The 22,300-nt window shown below is 27.2% G+C and overlaps 1 protein-coding gene and 2 long non-coding RNA genes across 3 annotated transcripts; 2 read left to right on the top strand and 1 right to left on the bottom strand.

Moving 5' to 3' along the window:
- Positions 1 to 2,943: 2,943 nt before the first annotated feature.
- LOC110009798 (uncharacterized) lies at positions 2,944 to 3,731 on the top strand. Its single transcript, XR_002284674.3, has 2 exons — positions 2,944 to 3,080; positions 3,165 to 3,731. It is a non-coding gene; the product is annotated as an uncharacterized LOC110009798 (long non-coding RNA).
- Positions 3,732 to 13,722: 9,991 nt separating this feature from the next.
- LOC110009797 (uncharacterized) lies at positions 13,723 to 15,587 on the top strand. The gene is made up of 2 exons (XR_016320809.1): positions 13,723 to 15,077; positions 15,369 to 15,587. It is a non-coding gene; the product is annotated as an uncharacterized LOC110009797 (long non-coding RNA).
- A 3,697-nt stretch (positions 15,588 to 19,284) lies between these two features.
- On the bottom strand, positions 19,285 to 22,143 carry LOC105636697 (transmembrane protein, putative (Protein of unknown function, DUF599)). The gene is made up of 2 exons (XM_089721430.1): positions 21,751 to 22,143; positions 19,285 to 20,119 (listed from the first exon to the last, which is right to left on the bottom strand). Exons 1-2 carry the CDS (start codon positions 21,910 to 21,912, stop codon positions 19,565 to 19,567), a joined length of 717 nt encoding a protein of 238 aa, XP_089577556.1. The 5' UTR covers positions 21,913 to 22,143; the 3' UTR covers positions 19,285 to 19,564.
- Between the last annotated feature and the right edge of the window lie 157 nt (positions 22,144 to 22,300).

The following is a 22,300-nucleotide window of genomic DNA, read 5'->3' as shown; positions in this document are numbered from 1 at the left end:
ACATTTTGAATCTAAGTCATAAATTGGTTACCATGCAAAGTGTTACTGTTATGTTAATAAGGAATCTAAAAAATTAAAAATTACTTACTTATATCGGATCTATAGCCACGCTTTTGAATCAAATTAATCACAATAAAAATTCTTTAAAAGGTATTTCGACTTTATAAGACAATAAAATTAAACTACGGTGAGAAAAAAGAGTGGCGTGCACATATATATTAATTGTTAAAAAATAAATTTAACAATATAAAATTTATTTGCACTATATAAAAAATTGGTGTGGAGCATTACGTGCCGTTAAATTAAGAATTTTAAGGAAAAAGAGTAGCTAATTTTAATTAGTACAAAAATATTCTTTTGATTTTGATTTAGATTAAAATTATAGTCCACTATATAAGGCTTAGTAAAAAAGGTTGTCCACAATTTGACATGAATTTTGCTTCACATGATAAATAATTGGGATGAAACTTTTTTTTTGGTTTATTCAATTCCTTTGTGAAATTAAATACTACCTCAATTTCATAATATTTGTCACATTTGAAAAAAATAATTTGTTTTAAAATATTTATTAAATTTGTAGTTCCAAAAAGTAATAAATCTTTTTTTTTTATGTTTATCCTTCCAATAATTATTACTTTAATTTAACAGTTTTCATAAAGAATTAGAATTAAATTAAGGGTAATATAGTTACTTTATTCAATAATTTATTATAACTTAGCAAACTTAATAGTTTTTTTAAGAGATGTGAAATTCCAAATTTGATAAATATTATGGAACAGAGATAATAATAAAATTTTGCTTGTGAAAAATGAATGCACAATTAATAAATAATTTACTATCTAGTGCTCTTACAAATAATCTCCATATTAGAATAATTTTGTTTATCTCTCTATTATAATAACATTTTTCTTTAAAAACTTCCCTTCTAAAAAAGAATTGTTCACACCCATAGGGCGTAATGGTTTATGTAATTAGAAACTAAAGATTATTGGAAAATTTTAACAAATGAATCTCTCAGCCAATTTATTAATTAAAATCATTATATATGAGCAAGGTGTAATTAGAAAGTTCTCAATAATTTAGTATTCAACATTTGTAACTGAAATGCAAATATTTGGATTTTTATTATTTTTATTCTACATATAATACTTTTAAAGATATATATATTGTGTTATCAATTTTATACATATAATTAATATTTTTACGAGTTATGGAATAAAAGAAATGTATCATATTTGCCTCAACTCGATTTATCAGTGGACTCAAATTAATGAAAATAAGTAATTTTTTAAATATTATTTTTCATTTTATTTTTTACCAATAAATACGCACAAATGCCCCTGTTTTAATAGCAAAAATTTTTTTAATAGTTTGATTTATAGATAGATCCATATACCGAGTCTAGATAAATCAATCCAAAAAGAAATACTCTATATGTTCCAAAATATAAATTGTTTAAAATTTTTACATAAAGAGTAAAAAATTAATTAATTCTCATAAATTATAACAAAATTAAGAGTAGTTTGATCAAATTATCTATTATTTCAAAAATATAAATATAATTATTACATTTAATATAAATAAAGTTAACATTAAAAAAATGTCATTTATTTTTAAAATATATTTTAAATTATTTATATTTTGAGATAAAACAATGATTCTTAAATCACTTATATTTTGGCCGGGTCCCGTGTCACGCTTCACTTGCTTGAATTCAATGAAGTAACGTCCTCTTTGGACCTCTTTCTCACACATGGTGCGATGGTCTCTTTCTCCTTTAAACTGCGATTACAAGAGCCAATTTCTTGTTAGGGCCTTTAAGTTATGCTACGAATTTCAGCCCATGGACCGTTCATCAACCCCCTTTTCTCTTTTCTTAGCCGAACCCCCTTGGCTAAACTAATAGCTACCCATACATTCCACCCCTAAATAGGTAAATATGTGAAGCTGCTCTCATTTCCGGAATTTTTTTTTTTTCAAAATATAAAAAAGAGACTTGTCTACACCCGTTTATGAGCTCACCTTCATCGAGCTAATTAAAAAAAAGAAAATTTTTAAAACTTATTTGCACTTTATTTTTTCTTCCTCATAAATAGTCAAAAAATACATTCATCAAAAAATACATTTATTTTAATAATAATATTTTTTTATTGATTTGATTAATAAATGTGCGATAACCGCGTTGGTTGGTGGTTAGTGGAAAGCTATTCAAAGTTCTAAATAACTGCTTAAGAATAAAGGATAGACTTATCTAAGCGTGGACTATAGCACATTTTAGGGGTCAATATTTGGTTCAATTAATTTGGTTCGATGAATAAATATTCAATTAAATAAAATTAAATTTTTGGTTGTCGGTTAAAGGTTCGGTTAGAAGTTAATTTAACCAAATTAATCAATTTAATCGATTCAAAACTACCTCATTTTACTTAAGTAGATAATAAAATTAAAAATTAAAAATATTTCAATTTCTATTTTGATTAAGTAGTGATTAATAATTTCAGTTAATTTTCATTTTGTTTAAAGTCGGGTAATCATAAACGTCATTAAATTGGATCGGTTAATTAAGTTTTCATTTTCTTTAACTTCAGTTTGGTTAATGGTCAAAATTAATTCGCCAAAATAATTTGATTAAATTCAGTTAAAAAATTATTTCGGTTAAGTGAAAAGAAATTTAGATTAATTTATTTGATTAAAAATATTACACAAATTAATCAAATTGGCCGGATCTTCACCCTTAGCACATTTATTAATCAAATCAATAAAAAATATATATTAATTGTTTGCTCTCAAATGTGAGTTTAAGTGGCTCCAATTGGATCGCACGGTTGTTAATTAATGGTAGCTACAAATTAATTAAAGTTGGTGGGAAATATTGTTTGCTCTGAAATCTGACTTTAAGTGGCTCCAATTTATTGCCAACATCTATCATCCACTTCTTTTCCTTTTAACCTATACTTTCCATTAACATTAATTACTTCATACACTTTCCATTTGCTTGTCCAACGTTTTTCCTTCAGCTGTATAAAGTTCTTCTATACCATCTCCATCTCCTTCTTCTTCTTCCATGTTAGGTCATGTGTGTAAGTGTACCAGTTATTAATTTTATTTTTATTTTTTGGTAATGTAAGTCTCTTCAATTTCTTTCCCTTAATATATACATATAGATGGAGATGCTTGGTAGTGCATTTTGGACAAGAATAAAGAGGAGAAGGAGCAGAAGACAATATCAGAGGCTGAAGCATAATACAAAAAAATGGAAGATTAGAGTGCAAAAGCTGAAATTAAGACCAAAAATCAGTTCCTCCATGAAGATTTTGAGAAGATTTAGAGATGGTTATGTTCAAATGATGATTAAATTAGCTGAACATTTACCTCAGTTGAACAATGGTAATAATGTCAGCTTCTCTTTTAAGAGAATTATTCAAAAATCATCTCCTTTCTCATATTCAGAAATGTCTAGTTTCTAACTATGTAATTTTTTTTTTTTTTTTTTTCTAAAAATGCATCATCTTATCAACGACCATGTATTTTGTTATCTTGTATAACTGGTTGTGATTGTGAAGGCCACATGGGCTTTGCAGGGGAGGAAATGGGCATGGGATATTCTGAATATGATAATATATGTTTAGACATCGATATGTACCTGCTCTGCTGGAGCTGGTGCTTTCTCCAAATTGTAGCCATATTGTGGACCTGCTGGAAATAAATTATCCTCCTGGCTATATTCGAAATGGGAAATGGAGACAATTTAGAAAAAATAAGCTAGGTATGGGAATCGGCTCCCTACTGAGGATGGATAATGACCCAATTGATCATATCTCCTTCTTGTTTGATTTATTTGTACTATGAGGTGCGGTTAAAATCGTTGTAGATAATTTCATCCATTGGTTCAAGCACACTAGATCTCATTTTGTCGATTGTAAAGTTGAAACAATGAGTCAGCATCTCGAGAATACCTTTTAACATAATCGCTCTCCATAAAAAAAAAGATTAGTTTCTCGTTTAACTGTTAAACGAAAGGTAGGAGGACATCATTGGTAGCAACAAAAAATAATAATAGTAATAATAACTTATCAACATTTATTGTTATTAGTTTTTTTTATAACGTGCGTTGCAAAATTGACAATGCTTATTATATTTTCATATTTTATACTCTTTTAATTTTTTATCTATATAATATTAAAGTATAAATTTTTGTTTAGATTAAAATAAATACAATTGGTTAACTTGTATTAGTTGTATTAGACTTTGTCATATAAGCTATTTGCAGTGTTATTTCTTATGCACTTGATGCTATTTTTATATAATGAAGTGGTCTCAAAATAAAGTTCAATCCAATCTCTATACCTAATTTTTTAGTATCTACTAATTTATAAATATAGATTCTTAAAACCCTGATAGGTGCTCAAAAAAAAAAAAATCAAGTTATCACTCAATCCCGAACCATTGCCCCCAATCCCAAATCAAAATCTATATATAGCTATAATAAAAAATAATCATAAAATTTTTTTTAACTGATAAGTAAAAAGAAAGAAATGAAAAGATGATCTGAACTAATAATGGTAATCATTTTTATTATAGTGATAATATTACTTACCTAATGCATTAGAGAAAGGAATATATGAACATACACACAAATTCTTAAAATCCAAAAAATGTCTCAAAATATAAATATATAGTTCTATTTTTTTTTTAAATTTCATAAATACTATTTCCTTTCAAATCAAACATATTTAGGATATAAAAGAAAAAATATCAAGAAAATTAAAAATGCTTAATTAGGAGGCCATTTATTTATTGCAAAGAAGATATAAATCTCTTACTAAATTAAAGTGACAGTGGGTATACATTAATTCAATACAAATACGAAAATAAAAAATAGCAAATTTTTATTAAGAATAAAACTCTTCTAGGAACTCAACATATAATAAGTATTAAAAAAATTACCAATTTGAATTTTAAAAATAACCTTGGAAATGCTATAATTTAATTAAATTTAATTTTGATGGAGAAAAAAAATAAAGTCAATAAATGAAAATTACAAAGCAAATCATATTAGGATCCAATATTGATCAGTTAATAAGATTATTTAAATATTTTATTTCTCTAAGTTGTAAATTTAAAATAAATAAATAAGTTAATTAAGCAATAAAAAAAATATTATATAAAAGAAACGTTATATCATCTCCAAATAAACTCAAAATTTTTCCTACAACCATATAAAAAAAGATTCTATTTTTTTCTTTTTTATTATATATATTTATTTATTTAAAAAATAATTTTTAGAATTTATATCCAATCAAATAATAAAATGTATTTTTTTTCATCTTAACTAAATGTATCCTGAGTCCACTGGTGCGGCCCAAAAAGGGATAAAGTGCTCCCAACGAGTATTTACTCTATCCATGAAAATTAAACCTTAGACCTCACTTAAGAAAGAAGAGTGTCGAACCATTCATTTAAAAGACTCATGGGTATAAAATGTAATTTTTAAATTGACTATAACTAAGAATATTTTAGAATATTCTAAATTTCATCGAGAGTGATATCAAAAATCTCATTATTCTTTTTTATATCTCCACGTGTATAAACAGCGTATAAATATAGATACGTAGACAGTAAAATAAAGTTTTTTTTTTTTTATCAAGTTCAGCAGCGTAGGTTTCTTGCCAAGTGGGGTATCACACTCCATTCATCATTGGTTGGGTAGCAACCATCACCGTAGTAGTGCAGATTTTATCTGATCCATTTAATAAATGACTGGGGGCGGATATTAAAAATGTGTATTTGGGTCGGTAATGGATAGTACATAACTCATCCTGAATAATCCAATTATATATAAATAAAAAATTTAACATAATCTAATAATGTAGTAGTTTAAATATCATCAAAGTTAAAACATTGTAGCAAATCAAATCAATCATCAGTCTAAATTATCTTTTATATTTCTTTTAATTTTTATACTTTTCTATTTATTTGATTCTTCATTCAATGTCTACATTTCTTATTTTGCTATTTCGTTTACTATTGATATTCTCCTTATGCTTATTATGCATATTTAATTATAGAATTTTGTTTTCATTTTATTGATTTCCACTATATATTTTTTTTATTAAAATCAATATATAATATCGAATAACATATATTATAAATACAGATACAAATATGTTAATGTAAATTAAATGGATGCAATAATAAAAACTTGAAAAATAAAATTTAGATTTTTTAAATGGATTTATCCGATCTAATCCATTACCCACCCTACCCGATCCATAACGGGCGGATAGGAGGGTGGATAATATACATTGCTTCATAGGGCGGGAAAGCCGAAAAGGGTAATAAAAAACTGGATTCATACCCAATCCATCGCTTCCTTATCTGAGTCCTAGATATTATAATTATTAATAGATATGGACCCAGGCTGATTTGAGTTATACTGGAATTGGGCCTGAATGGATCCCAGAGCGCACTTTGATGTGTGATGGTTTGGACTTGGTTTGTGTCATACACCTATATATAATAAGATTAAGTTTACTGCGAGCTTCAAAAGCCTTAATGATGTCAAACTCCATTTAAAACCAAATAACAAGAATACTATCAAGATCAGAGCCCCTCTGTATTTTAATTTATTAATATTACAAAGAAATTTATTTTATCAACAAGCAGTAGCGGACCCAACAAAATAATTAGGGGGCAAGATATATTTTTATTTAATTATAAAGAGCAAAGTTAAGATATATTTTTTTTAAAAAAATTTTGCATTGAAAATTTTTAATCCGGGAGAGCCACAGCTCCCCTTAAAACTCTTTGTGTCTATCTTGTCAATAAGGTATTAGTTAAAATGATACAGGACCTTAATTTCATAAAGATCAGAATACAAGTTCAAACTCTAAAATTGCATTGGATAAAAAGCGAAGTCCAAAAATTTGTATGCTTCTTTAAAAAAAAAAATTATTCCCCCCTTCCTCTTACAACACTACCTTTATACTAAGCATATTCCTATAGTTTAATGCCTCTGTAAGATTATTATTTATCATATTCAACATTTTTTTAATTTCTTCATATTTACTAAACTTCATTTGTTTTAATTGGCATGAAATAGGGTAACGTTATTTTGTAATTTTGTTAAAATTGAATCAATTCAATATATTTACAAATTCTACAGTTTGTGTACGATAAGTTTCTCATTAATGGTTGAGGTGTCACACAGCTGATCTATAAAAATTCAATTAGAAAAAAAAAATAAGACAAGAAGGCTTAAAAATTAATTTTACATTTGCCATTTTTTTGTAATTATTATTCCAAGAAGGGATAAGGTTGAGCGTAAAAAGAAAAGAGAAAATGACAAAAAAAGGAAAATAAAAAGTCACACTATCTTTTTTTTTTTTTTTTTGCACATCAATCTGACAGACAAAACATATAATAATATTGAAGATTTTTTTTTTTTTTTTTACTTTCTATTTTTTAAATGTGACAATTAGAGTAATTTATGTTAGCATTGGGATGCTATCAGAGAATCATTCAATTATAACGGCCGAGTTGTTTTATAGGGTTGCTATTGAAGTTACATGTTAAGATGTCATTTTATTTTATTTTATTCTTTTTACAAAAAGACAAATGGATAGCAAAAACTAGCCATTACACGTCAGATTAGGAATATCAAGACCAATGTTTAACAGTAGCTGAATTGGACAACAGTTGTATTAAAAATGTTAAAATTAAGGATTTTTTATCATTTGTCCAAAAATAATCAACTAAGTTTGTGAAATATAAATGAATTGTCGTGCAAAATCATAAAAAAAAAATGTCATAAAATTCTGAATTATTCTAAAATAAAAATAAAAGATCTAGTGTCAAAGCTAAGCTGGAGCTCACCAAATAAAAATATATTCAAGCTGAAAAATTCAAGCTCGGCTCGACAACTGTAGTTCGATCTTAAAATTTATCAAACTAAAATGACATTATCTTAACACAAATATAATTGATTATGGCTGATTGAGATAGCTTATGAGCTTGACTTAATAATCATAAACAAACCAAGGCAAGGTTGAGCTCAAGCTTAAAATATTTCAAATAAAAATAACATCGTTTTAATATAAAATCACTTAATTTTCACTTGTTGAGTTAGCTTGTAAACTCGAGTCAATAAGGTTGACTCACGAGTTAATGAGCTGGATTTAAATTCGACTCGTTTATTAAATTAAATGAGCTTATCTCAATAAATTTATCAGATGAGTTCAAGCAAATTTTTATTAAACCGAGCTTTCATTAGCGGTCTTTGTCCCAGCGTGATTTAAACGCTTGTTTTTATCAGATGGTATGGATTCCTGTTACTGTTAAGAACCATATCTGATCTCCCAATCCAAAAAGAGGAAATGCACAAATTTCTAAATATCCCAAAAATGGCTCTCAGAGGATCTCGTTTTTAAAATTCTTTTTTTCCTTTTAGAAGTGAAAATGAACAATAATATAATAATATTAATGGTAAAATTTGTATCTTTAAAATGTTTATATTTTATTGCTTGACATCATGGCTTACATACTCTCCCAACTAAGGATAAGAATGATTTAATTTAGATATGAGTAATGAGAAAGACGGGCATTCAATTGAAGTGAAGTGCAAATATATGGGACCAATTGGAAATTAGATTTTTTCTTCGAAAGAAGACCAATGACAATGAGAAGAGGGAGAGATGAATATGGGGTGAAGACACGTGTTGCTAGGTATCGAGACATAGAAGATGAGATAGCAACCCACCGCCCCATTTTACAGTGAATTGTTGTTGTCGACAAGTGATGGATGCTGGAATTGGGCAAGAGGAGAAAGATAAGATATGTGTTTTGAATCTTTAACTTTCTTTTCTTTCTTTCTTTCTTTCCCTGCTTCTTCGCAACTTGCATTGTATCAATTATTATATGATGTTAATCCACACCATCAATATCTCATCTCATCTCTATTCCCTCAGACTTGTGGCAAGGGAACATGTTTGATGGTCCATCTTTCTTTCCTTTTCTTTTCTTGGAAAAAGTTGGAAAATTCTATAATTCCATACTTGTACAATTTGGGTCTATGAAATTTAAAAAGAGATCTCCTTTTTTTTGTTTCCTTAACAACTGAGATGGTATTCGACAAAAAATTTTTAAATAATTTTTAGTATTTTCATTTGTTAAAATACTAAACATTATTTTTTGTAATATTCGGTAACATATGGTTTGAATTAACTTTTAAAAGTTAAAGTAACATTTTATAAAAAATTAATTCATTTAACATTTAGCTTATAGCGTTTTATGAAAAACTAACAGATAAATACTATTAAAACAGCTGACAGCTATCAAAACAGTTAGTTTCGTTAAACAGACCCTAAAAGAATTAATGTAGCTGTCATTTTAATGTTATTGTGTGACAATTAAAAATTTGAAATGCAAGTGCCATATTAATATGGACTAATGCTATAAGGAACTAAATCCTTAATAGTAAATGGAATTGATATTAGCAAGGAATAGAATAGATGAACTAGCGTCCAAATAAAAGGATCGAATCCTACCAAAATCGAACCATATGACATTACAATTACAGCTAGTATAAAGGAGTTGGTATATTCTTATCCCCTATCATGTACTTATATTTAATTCTGAGTAGATGTCAAATGCAACCCGATTAGGATAACATCATATCATAAAAAATGAAAAAACTAAAAAGGAAAAAATAATTCTTTCTACCTTGTTTTTCTAAAATCATCTAATCTTCAATTTAGTTTGAAACTGACATTGCCAACGGAATTCTCTAACTTATATTCTTTTATTCGTTTTTAATAAACTCAAATATATTTTTTTTATAATAAATTTGTTTTTCTATATTTGTTCATTATTGTTTATTTTATTTTCATATTTGGTGTTTATTTTTTATCTTCCATTTGTTTTTCATAACCAATATGTTTTTGTTTGTTTATTTTGTCACCATATTTAGTATTCTTTATCTTTCTTTTGTAAGAGTATGTCCCTTCAGATTATCCCTAAACAAAAGCATGTGATAGACTTTATTTAGTTAGAGAATTTAAATCGTGATTCATAGGTATAGATATGCTATCAATAGACAGAGCTTGTAGGACTATTCATGGATCGGCTTTCTTTAGTTTGAACATAGTAATTGAATCATACCTAAAGTGACGGTTTGAAAAAATTAAAACCAAACTATTAGTGGCGCTTTGGTTTAATTTGGTTCAGTTTGGTGGTTTAGACGGTTTGAATGGATAGAAATAATTAAACTTTCTTATTCATTTAGTTAACAAGAAAAAAAAGATTAACATGATATTAAATATGGACAATAAATTAATATAAAATATTTCATAGAATACACATGATTTGAAGCAATTATTGAAAGTTTTTAAGTTAATTTTTGTATGTTTATTTTGAATATGGTATAAAAAATATTATAAGATTCAACAAGACATTAATGGAGCCATTTAAGAACATAGAATTTAATTTTTGATTTCTTTTTACACTTATTACTAAATAATTATAAAAACTATATTATATGCAATAGCTAGATATAAAAATTATGGAAAAACTATTTTATTGTTCAAATCAAATATTGTTATTATTATATGATTATTATTATGAAGATCGAGATAATTCTTCCCCTGACTCACCAAATTGGTGAAAGCTCTTGTATTTTACTTTATTTAATTTGTGCTTTTGTATTTTAATCTTTATAGATAAATAAATTAAATATTATATAAATAAATAACTAATTTAATTATGTTAAATCAACAATCTGCTCTTTGAATTGGAATAATAGATTCAAATGGGAAATTTGAAATTATGACCAATTTTCCGGTTCCAGGGTTGAAGAAGGACCACCAATAATGTATTTTGTATTTTCTTTATTTAAGTTACATATATATAATATCACAAACATCATTTAATGTGAATTGATGGACCACTGTGGTCCAACCTCTATATAAATTGAGAGCTATGATTACTTTATATATAAATTGAAACTAATCTCGGTTCTGTAATTATAAGTGTTGCTAATAGGCATGCATGACTGTGGATCTAGAACTGTCAACTTCAGTTTTAAAATTCTCGGTTCTGTAGTTATCGATTTCAATTTTGTTTCAGTTTAAAATCTAAATTTAGATAATTTTATTTTAAACTTTTTAAAATTTTATTTTTAGATTTGTAGTTTGAACAAATGATAATAATAATAATAATAAATATTATTATTGAAAAATTATTATAAAATAAAATATCAGTTTTGACCGATTTGGATTCAATTGAATTTCAAAATCAATTTAAACCGAATTGTGACCTTGTCTGGATGCTAAAAGAGAAAAGCAGAGTTTAGAATATTACAAACATAGTTTGAGTAGAAGTGTATGGGTTAATATCAGATTTAAAATATATAAGAAGAATAAACAGCATGTAATAAGGAAGGTAAACCAACTCGTTAATTGTAAACCTAATTCATTATAAGTCTAAATTAATAAATAAAATGTTTAGGTTCAAATTTAACAGTTTGAGATATAAACCAGGTATTCTGGATTTTTTTTTTTCTTACGAGTTAGTATCTGATTTATATTTATATTATATTTGAACTTTATTAATTTAATAAAAATAATTACTAATTTGAACTTTTTAATTTAATATTTTATTTTATCCTTTCGTTTATAATTATTTAAAATTAATAAATTTCTATTAAAATTATTTTAAAAATTTTAATTAATATTTTTCATTTATATAACACATTAAAATAAAATTTACATGTTCACATTAAAAGTTTAAAAAATAGACATTATACAATATTAATATATAAAATAACTATAGCTTTAATGGACATTTTATAAAATATTAATGGACATTTTCCTTTAAGAGTTTGTTTAATGGACATTTTATACTTTAACAAGCAAACATCAACATCCATAACTAACAACTAAGTAATAGCTATCTGCTACTGGATGATATGAATAAACAAACTCTTGATAGTGAAAAATACTAAGAGGAAATTACATAGAAGATAGATATCCAGAACCAGAAAGGTCGCACTAGCTAGGTCAGTTATAAACGACATTAATATATAAAACAAGTACATTTTTAATGACCATTTTACGATTTAACACCAACTGCTATATATCAAAATGTACATAGTCACTAATTGGTCCTTGAAATATAGTCAAAGTAATATATGAAGATTTTATTTCCAAAAATTAATTAATGAGGTTCTTAAATTATAATTTATTAACACTTTGGTCCTCCCATTCAAAATAAAGAGACCAAATATTAACCGAAATAATAAAGAAATGACCAAAGTGTTAACAAAAATTATAAATTAGAGATCTCATAAGTAATTTGACTATAATTTAGAAACCAATTTCTCAGTCAATTGATCGGAATTACCAATGTGTTAACGGAATAATAAGTTAAGGACCTCATAGTTAGTTTTTAAAAATACATACAGGTCCTCATGTGTTAATTTAACATAATTCTGCAACCAATTTATTTTTTTCCCTAGTATTATTTTCCACATGTATTATTATGTTTGAGTTATCCAGATAAGTCCACTCTGAGAATATATAAATATATATATATATATATATAAGATATGAATCTTAACTGATTGGCAGAATGATCAAGATTGTTACCGTAAAATGATTCTTTTAAAGATTATAGAAATCATATTGCACATGGCTTATCCAATCAAAGCTGATATGATTTTATACTCTTAGGAGGTAGATATCAAAGTACATTTCCTGAAATTTTCAACGCTTCTACTAACTTTTGAGAATGGCACACAATTATTTTGATTATATTCTTCCATTTGAAATTAGACTGTTTTTTTATTTTTGTTCCATATATGGAAGAAAAAAAAAATAAAGAGGCAAAAACTTGTCTTTTGTTGCTTCAACTTAATTCCAATACATACTTAGAGTGTGTTGGGCAAACCTAATTATTTTGGTAGCTGTTAGCGGTTCTAATAACATTTAACTGTTAGCTGTTTTAATAACTTTTTATAAAACGCTAAAAGCTAATATTACATGCATTAATGTTTTATAAAACGGTATTTTAATATCTAAAAGTGAGTTTAAACATTATTTTACTAAACACTAAAAAAAAAATAGGGTTAGCATTCCTACTAAGCGGTTGCCGAACATAACCTCAATCTAAACTATAAGAATCGGTTACTCTTTTGGGGAAAATTAATTTTGCCAGAATAAATTAATCCTGTTTTTATATTTTCTAAGTATATAATTGTTTTTCCTATATTTTGCATCTATTACACAACTACATTCTTCTTTCATCACTTTTTTTTTTTTTTTTTACTTTTTCCATTAAAAGCAAGGACAAATTGGTCAATTTTTATAAAATACAAGGACAAAATAATAATTTTTGCAATAAAAATTTGTTTATATTGATTTAAGTAAAATGCATTTTCGTCTTTTCACATAACACTAAATGAAAAAAATATAAAAATTGACGGAAATACTTAGAAGTTCAATGGAATCAAACATTAAGAAAAAATGTATTTTTAAACATGTAGAGATAGATTAATATATATTTTGCTAAATTTCAGAGATAAAATAATAATTTTAGGGTTTTAGTGAACAGAAAAAGGGAAGTAGTTTTTAGGGTTGTTAGGAGGTGGAAAGGGGTACACTGTCCTATTAAAGTTTCATTCATCTCGTGAGAAGCGGTTACAAAAAATTAAAAAAGGAAAGTGTACTGAGTACATAATAAGGACAGGCAGTATTGTAATATATAGTACCCCTAAAAACCAGTATCTACCATCTCCCACCGTCGTTTATTTAGGGCAGAGGGTCCTTTTATTGCTATAAATAGACCTCTACTGGTAGTCTTTTATAGGTCATCCCCTCAATTCTCCCCCTATCCCTCTCTAAATTATTATCTTTCCTTTTAAGGAAGCTTCTTAGACTTTCTCTATTTATGTTTATGATATAAATATATAGGTAGTAACCATGGCTACTATAGGGTGAGAGAGTAGGCAATGGTTTGGTGATTTTGTTGACAGAAGATAGAGAGCACTGATGATGATATGCAAAATTAATCAATTAATGGGCTCTCTCTCTTTCTCTGCATTTCACTCTTCTGTGCTCTCTATGCTTCTGTCATCACCTTCAACTCTCTCTCTCATCCTTTCTTCTTCTTTCTTTCTTTCTTTCTTTCTTTCTTTCTTTCTTGCTTTTATACCTGCCTTCAATTTGCTACTGTGATTATTATTTCTTGTTATTTTCATCATGTATTTATTTGTTTATTTGGTTAGGTTTCCAACTAACAATTTCAGGGTTTTGCAGATAGCTGGTTTTGTTCTGCAAGCTTCTATTTAATTATTGTATTTATCTTTATTTGTTCAGCAAGATAATGTTTCAGCTTGTGGGAGTGATTCTTGATGATGATGATGATAAAATAAAAAGCCAAGCAAAGTATTGTGATTAGCTGGTAGATCATATTATCTTATCTTTTTTATTTTTCTTTTTATTTAATGTGTAGGAATATATATAATTCATTTGTTTTTTAATATTTCTTTATCAAATTACATTCGATCTTGGTATAAAATATAGCTCTCCAAAATAAAATCAAAGTATTTTAATTTGATTCAATTTAATTTTTCAAAGATTGTCTTATAAATAGAACTAGAACATATATACGTATTTATTTATTTATTTGTTTTGTATTTATCCTACATATATGCAACTATCCAAGCTATAAATCTTGCTTGATTAATTGGATTAATATGTATAATTTCTTTTCTTTTTTTTTTTTTTTCTCTTTTCTTCCCCAAGATGTTGAATCTGACAACATTCTGATGCTACATGCTAAGATATTAGGATTAAAGTGATTCTTAAAAGCAATAGGTACCACATGCTTTGTGGGAGAGAAGGGCCATGTCTAAATTATTGCTTTTATTTATTTATTTATTTATTTTTTTCATTAAAGCAATTTGTGTAAATAAAGCTGGACAAAAGCATAAAAACAAATCATGCTTCTCTAAATTCCTTATGATGCTGATTATATGGATCCGGAAATAGCTGCATCTTATAAGGTAGATTCAAGAAATTAAGGTGATATGTTCATTCTAACTATTAATTAATCTCTATAATGAGTTATTGTGTTGTTTAGTATATATTATTTAAAAAAAAATTTATTTTGATGTTCTTATCTTGCTATTGTCAGTTAGTCTTGAAATTCATTTATAATATTCTTATCAATTTTGGTAGAACCTGATTCATGTGTAATCAATTGCATTTATAGAATAAGAAATGTAGAATTTGGATTTTGACATATTTTTCTTTTCACTTAACTAAATTTCTTCAGAAAAAAAAGAAGTAAATATATGTGTTTATGTATATTAGATTTTCTTTGAAGGAAAGCTTCATGAAGATGGAGACATGGCAACTTCAGATGCTGCATGTGATTCCACACATCATCAAAGTCATTTAATGGATAAAAAGAAGCAACAATGAGGATGCAAGTTGAACATTTTATGATGGAGATGTACATTTTTTGTTTTCCCCTTTGAAATGTTTCAAACTAAGTTCTTTTGTTTATAAAAATGAGGATCAAGTTTAACATTTTATGCCTTCATGAAATTATTTTAGTCCATTTAATTAATTTTTTTTATTTAAAAAAATAAATGGAAGCATATTACTTACAATCTCATAATAATGACTAATGCTCCCTTTCATTAATTACAATGCTTTTGTTTTTTTTTTTTTTTATTTTGTGTTTTTAAAGTAGATAAAAGAGATAAGAGCAAGAATATTTAAAGCTATTTAAATAATTTTTTATGTTATAATTTTTAAGTGAAATAAAGAATTTATAAAAAAATATATTGATTAAGAAGTACAAAGCAGAATTTATATATAGAAAAAATTAGAATTCTAATTAAGGTTCTTGGACAAGTAGCAATAAAATGAAAAGAAGTATAATCAAAATATTTCTCATATAAAAATTTCACGAGAAATGCATTTTATTTACATGCACTACATTCCTTTATGGCTTAACAAATGAAGCGTTAAAAATATATTTTCATCAAATTAGATTGTGTTCCTAGAAATTAAAGACTATATTTTTAAAAAAATATATATATTATACTAGAACTAAAAAGCTTTACTTAATTACAAGGGCAAAATAAAAATTTTTAAAAATTTAGAGGGGCCAAATAAATAAAAATAACTTTTCAATGGAAAAATTTTTAAAAAAATCCATGGAAAAAATTGGCTTTCTCTTCCATTGCATATTATGGAAGAAAAACAATACAGAATTTGCAAAATATGTTAATAATAGGAAAAAAAATTGTTTTTGAGTCAATAATGGTGTGAGTAAATTATTATAAGAATATATATTTATTAGCCGATCAAATGTAGCTTGATTAATCTTTTCATATTTTATAAAGAATATAAGAAGCGAGAAGTCTTGAGTCTGAGTAATATTTAAAGGAGGTGAATATCCTTTAAGTAGCCCATGATATTTTTTAGGATATAAACCTTAAAATTGTATTTCGTTAATCACTCTTCTTTTTTCTGATATTTTTACATCTCATTAAGCAAATTGTATATAACTAGTCTAAATTTTAAATAAATTAATACAATATGTAGTAAGGAAACATTAACATTAATTTCTCTTTTCTTGCATTTAATTAAATATTAGTGCATATATTCAAATAGGTAGATTCAAAATAAAAGAAAGATGTTATTAGTCTATTTTTTTCAAACTTTAATTCTACATATAAAGTTCACTTGAAAGTGCAGTTTACTATTATTGATTCAATTACCGGTCAATATATTAACTGATGTTGTTTTAAATAATATAAAATTGTAGAGCAAGTGAGATTATACTCTTTTGATTTTCTATTTGTCAAGCTTGTTCCAAATGGGATAATTAAAAAATTAGAAAAAGATCAAGTCCTTATCTCTTTTATGTAAGAAAAGACATGAGAGTACATACCAAAGGGGAAAGGTTGGAGTTGGAGAGCAGAATTCCATTTCAATGGTTATTGCCTTATTGGTTCATGAATGAATGTGAAAGAATTCAAACTTTCCAAATTCTGAAGCTTAATCCAACGGTGGAAAAGCCGAATGATATAAAGGTGGGATCATCATTCACCATTCATCACGCTTCACTCTTCTTATGTGAAAATGAAATAACGAATGAAAGTGAAGTTCCTGTAGCTTGCTAGGGCCTACTGCCTAGGGCAAATTTCATTCATCAAATATCTGCTACTGTTTTATTTGGCTTTGTCTGAATTTGTTTTTAGCACTAGGAGATCCGAATCTCAATATATTATCAGGGCATGCATTATAGATTAAATTTTTATGTGATTCACTGAAATGTTGGTGGATTCATAATTTTATATTGAGCTTTTTAATAAAAAAAATTACATTCAAATTGGATTCAAGGCTGTAATTTTTGTTTTGACTATAAATTTTAAACAAGTTGAAACCACTAACCAACACTGATAATGTTGTTTTTCTAAGCTCAATAATTTATTTATTTTTCCTAATATCACATTAGCACTTTAAAAATATTTTTTCAAAAAAAAAATTATTCTTTTGTCGCAATTAGCACATTATTGTTTACTGCTTCAAAATTAGCTAATTTAACTTTGCATTCGCAGACGTGTATATATATAACTTAAATGTAAGTGCACGTAAGAGTTGAATATAAATATATATATATAAAAGTTGATTATAGGTCCAAAGTGCTATAAGTTATAACTATTGAGTGGTGATCTTAAAAAGGAAAAAGTATAAAAGGATTTTTCTGGATTGCGAAATACAATTAGTCTGTTCTTGTCTTTTTTTAAAATAGATTAAAACATTCTTATAGTTTACTTCCGTCGTACTATAAAGTCATTTTATCTAATTTTTACATTTTTTTTCCATTATGTACATTATGAAATGATGAAAATACTTTTTTTATTTTTAAAAGCAGATGGATAGACTAATTATATTTTTCAAACCATACAGGCTGTACTGTAATTTTTTTAATATAATATTTTAGTATCTCTCGTTTGACTTCTATATTTTCTTATTGACTTAACAAAAACATATGCAAAAAATGATAAAAAAAAACCTAATAGTATAATGGAAACAAAATATAAAAATAAATTGATATATTTTGAAAAAGACAAAAATAGACTCGTTATATTTATCATTTCGCAGATCACAGCCATCATAACGATCTTTTCCCTCTTAAAAATGTACAATTATGAAGAATGAGGACAATATTGTACATTTTGCGTGGTAGCCAGAAATGGACGGTTGACGAAAGACTTCATAGGAATACTCCTTAATGCTTAGTGGGCTTACCATGTGTTTTTGTGGGCCTCCACCATGTGTTTATCCTTACAAGCTAAAGCCGAACCGGCCGCAATTACTTTTTCTGCACAATGGTCCTACTCCACATATTGCTCTCCCATCAACCACATGATTACGACTGAATCAAATTCAACTAAAACAAAACTAAATAAAATCGAAATTTTTTTAAATGAAAATAAATAGTGTACAGCTGGTTTTTAATACTATCTAAGGTTTGAAACTTAATTTTTAAAATTCATAAAAATTAAACTGAAAAAAATGATTTTAATTTATTTCCATGAAAATCAAAATTCAACCGTATTTATTAAAAATCAAACTCAACCAAATAAATTCAATTTAATTGACAGTCAGTTTAATTGAGATATACTCAGCACCAGAGGTGTGCACAGAATTGCAGAAATCTGGATTCATTCCCGAAAATCATCCCGAAAAAATATCCAATATTAATAAAATAGTTCTGTTCCGAAATTAATTTTGGTATAAGACTGATTCTCCGATTAAAATTGTATTAGCCTAAATTTTATTTGATCTGGTACTAAAACTTGAGTATTCTCTGATCTTTTCTTTAAAATTTAGGTCTTTTTTTATGAATTTCAAATCATGTCCATGAAAATCACTTTTCTTTCAAAAAAAAAAAAAAAAATTTATTGGTTAGCTTAATAGCTAAATGCTTAGTACAAAAGATAAGCAGTTTGAATCCTAGCATCCTCGCTTCTTGAAAAATTTCCTATGTACCAGAAGAGAAGGAAAGGAGTTGGCTCCATTTTATGACAATTGCATGTAAGGAATGAAATAGAAATCAAGCACTTAAGACATTCTTTGTTAATTAATCAAAGGAAAGAGTTCAGGAATTGATCCAGGAGTTTTGATTTGGTATTTTGAAATTTTCTGCAAATTTATAAGATCATAAATTCGAACTCCCCGGCCCGAGCCTAATTAACACAAAAAATAATAATAATAATAATAATAATAATAATAATAATAATGGCATTCTTAGTATTGGAGAAAGAAAAAAAAGAATGCCTATAAGAATCACTCATAGCATCTCCAACATACTACTTCACTAGTAAGAACATAAGAATCGTTAGTAGCATGCATATACCGATGCATTGCATGTGTATTGAATATAAATATATACCTACAGAATTATACACAAGTTGGCTAAATTACAAGTTCACTGACAACAACACTTGTAATAACCATTCTATTCTCAATCACACTTCCAACGATTAAATTGTCGAGTCAGAATCATCAACTTTCATTTCATCTTTGAAGGAGCGAGTGTGAAGTTTCCGTGTAAAACTACTAGTTGTATCCAAGAAATAAAGAACAAATGACATTATGCAGCAACACACAAACATCGGTATAGGCCCGAAGGTCCATAGAAACAGAGGGAATGATACGTAGAAAGCTCGTAATCCGAGTGACCAAAATAAACTTCCTCGATTCAAGTTTCGAGCAGCATATTCAATGGCTTCTTTTTTGCCTACTGATGTAGGTACAGTAGCTAGGAAGCTAACATGAGCATAGTATCTAATGGACTGCACATTGCAAAGAAAGGCAACGAGAAAACACAACAGAATAGAGAAGTACTTTATTGAAGAAACAATGGAAGTCTTATTTCCATACACTAGTTTTGAAGCTGTATTGCCGGAACTCGATGTGCTGCTTACAAATACGCTGATCAATGAAGTAAGAGTTATTGCTGTTGTTGCCAAAAGTGTAGATGCCATTATATTGTTTCGAATTGTTTGAACAGCTAATACACCATTCTTTAAGGGATCCTGAAAATTACAGAAGTCAAAATGTCAACATTGATATTTGTATTGATGCTAAAGTTCTTACATAAATTTCTCAAATTGAGATCATAAGCATATGTAGATGACATTGTCATTTTCTGAAATTTCTGGCAATATTAACCTTAAACATGAGTATTATGCTGGAGTTAATATTACTTTTAATGAAAAGCAGATTCTAACAATGTCTAGGACAGAGTTAAACCCAAGTACAAAGTTCTAAAATCTTTTGACCAGTCATATATTCTGGACCATGAAAATAATGTTTGTACAAAGCCAGTTTAAAAGCATCTAATTTGCCAACACCTTTCAGCAAATAAATTGACCCTGCATCATCAAATTTCTAGAAAACTTTAAAAGAAAATGAACAAATAAATCTTAATTTGTTAATAAAGAGGTTTAGTATCAGAAAAATCATTTCATATTGCTTCATCATATAGAATTCTTAATTCACAGGTTGACAAGATCCTGCCCTCCCACCTCAACCCCCAAACCTCATAAAAGATTGAAAAATAAACAACCACAAGGACACAATCACAAAAAATATGCGTTCTTGTTGGCTGAAACAGACTTACATGATAATTAAAATACATATAGAAGATAAAATTGGAAAAATAAAAAAGAAATTTCATGCTATGGGACAAACAGTGGGAAGCAGACTGGGAAAGCTAAATGATAAAAGAAGTTCCCAGGCAACATTTGGATTGAAGAAATGTCAAAAAAAAAAAAAAACATTTGGATTGAAGATTTTAAAGTCTATGGAATTTGTCAAATCCATGGAACTAAAAACCATAGATTTGTAAAATTAATCTTGTTTGGTATAAATATTAAATCTATGAATTCCAATGGTAATTTCCATTTTTTAAAAAAAAAAAAACAAATGAAACTTTTAAGAAATCCACATCCATTAAAATGAGTGTTATGGCAAAATCTCACATCTCATGTGGGATTTTAGAAACCCTCAAAATGAGTTATTGTGATCCATGAAAGATTTTAAACAAGCTATGCATTTTACCTTCTTTTTATTATGCTAGAAAAGGGATTTGAACCAAAATGCAGAAATCGTCAAAATTCCTCATACAAGATTCCTCATACCAGACTTCAGAATCTTTTATATCATCAAGACTTTCCTATGTTCAAAACATGTAACTAGTCTTCACTACTTGACCCAACTCCTTAAGCTGAAACGCAAGCCAGACTTGAAGTATAATTCTTAAAACCCACAAGCGAGTATCATCACTATAAGGAAACAAGGTATAAACTTTCCAAAGTTTTTTCACTAGATCTGAGAAAAACTTAAACACCGCTGCCCTAAAACGAAATTAATAACAATAGTACACAGATTCAACAAACCATCTTGAAGCTTAACCCATGTCTAACTAAATCAGAACAATAAACACAAAGGGTATTCATTTTCATTTCCACTAACGTTTAATCTACGAACAAGTAGAATTTGCAATAACATGCATAAACGCTTCTCAGGGAGTCCTAAAAAGCCATAGTTCCGGTACAAAATACTTATTATTGGCAACGTAGGTATATAAATATAAAACAATTTCAAGAATCAACAATAAAAAAACAAAAAATGGGAGAAAATAAAAATAGGAACCTGAACTTACAGACATAATAGCAAGGACCCACTGATGGCGAGACTCAGCATTGATCCCAATAACAGTTCGGCTTGGAGATTTAATAATAGTAAAGAGAAGCCATATGTGGTATATACCCATCACCAACAGACCAACTGGCACTAAAACATAATCTAAATCCTCCTCCTCCATCTTCTTCTACTCTGTTTCTTTTCTTTTCTTTGCGTATTTAATCTAGCCAGAAAAACAGCAGGGGAAAACAGACAGGTGCATCACATCTGTTTAATGTTGATCCGTTATTGACTTTGTAAGAATGTAGGGGCGAACAGCTTTTGCACGGTGCTCTGTTATGTTTATGTTATTATTATTTAGTTGTTAGATATTTGTCTGTTTCAAGAAATTGTTTCATTTAAAATTATTGTCAAAATAAGTTAATTCTCAATAAGTGTTGGTTAGTTTTATATAAATTGAATCTTTATGATAAGAGCCGAGTAAGCTAATCCCTAACGGAAGTGAAAATGAAATGAAAATAGGGAAACATGTCAAAATCAAATGGAATTGCCAATCAGTTTGTTCCATC

Source organism: Jatropha curcas, chromosome 5 (assembly GCF_041381405.1).
Source record: "Jatropha curcas cultivar XTBG-Jc1 chromosome 5, XTBG_Jcur_1.0, whole genome shotgun sequence".
Lineage (NCBI taxonomy): Eukaryota > Viridiplantae > Streptophyta > Magnoliopsida > Malpighiales > Euphorbiaceae > Jatropha > Jatropha curcas.
The sequence above is the reverse complement of the archived record's forward strand: the minus strand, read 5'-3'. Positions and strand labels throughout refer to the sequence as shown.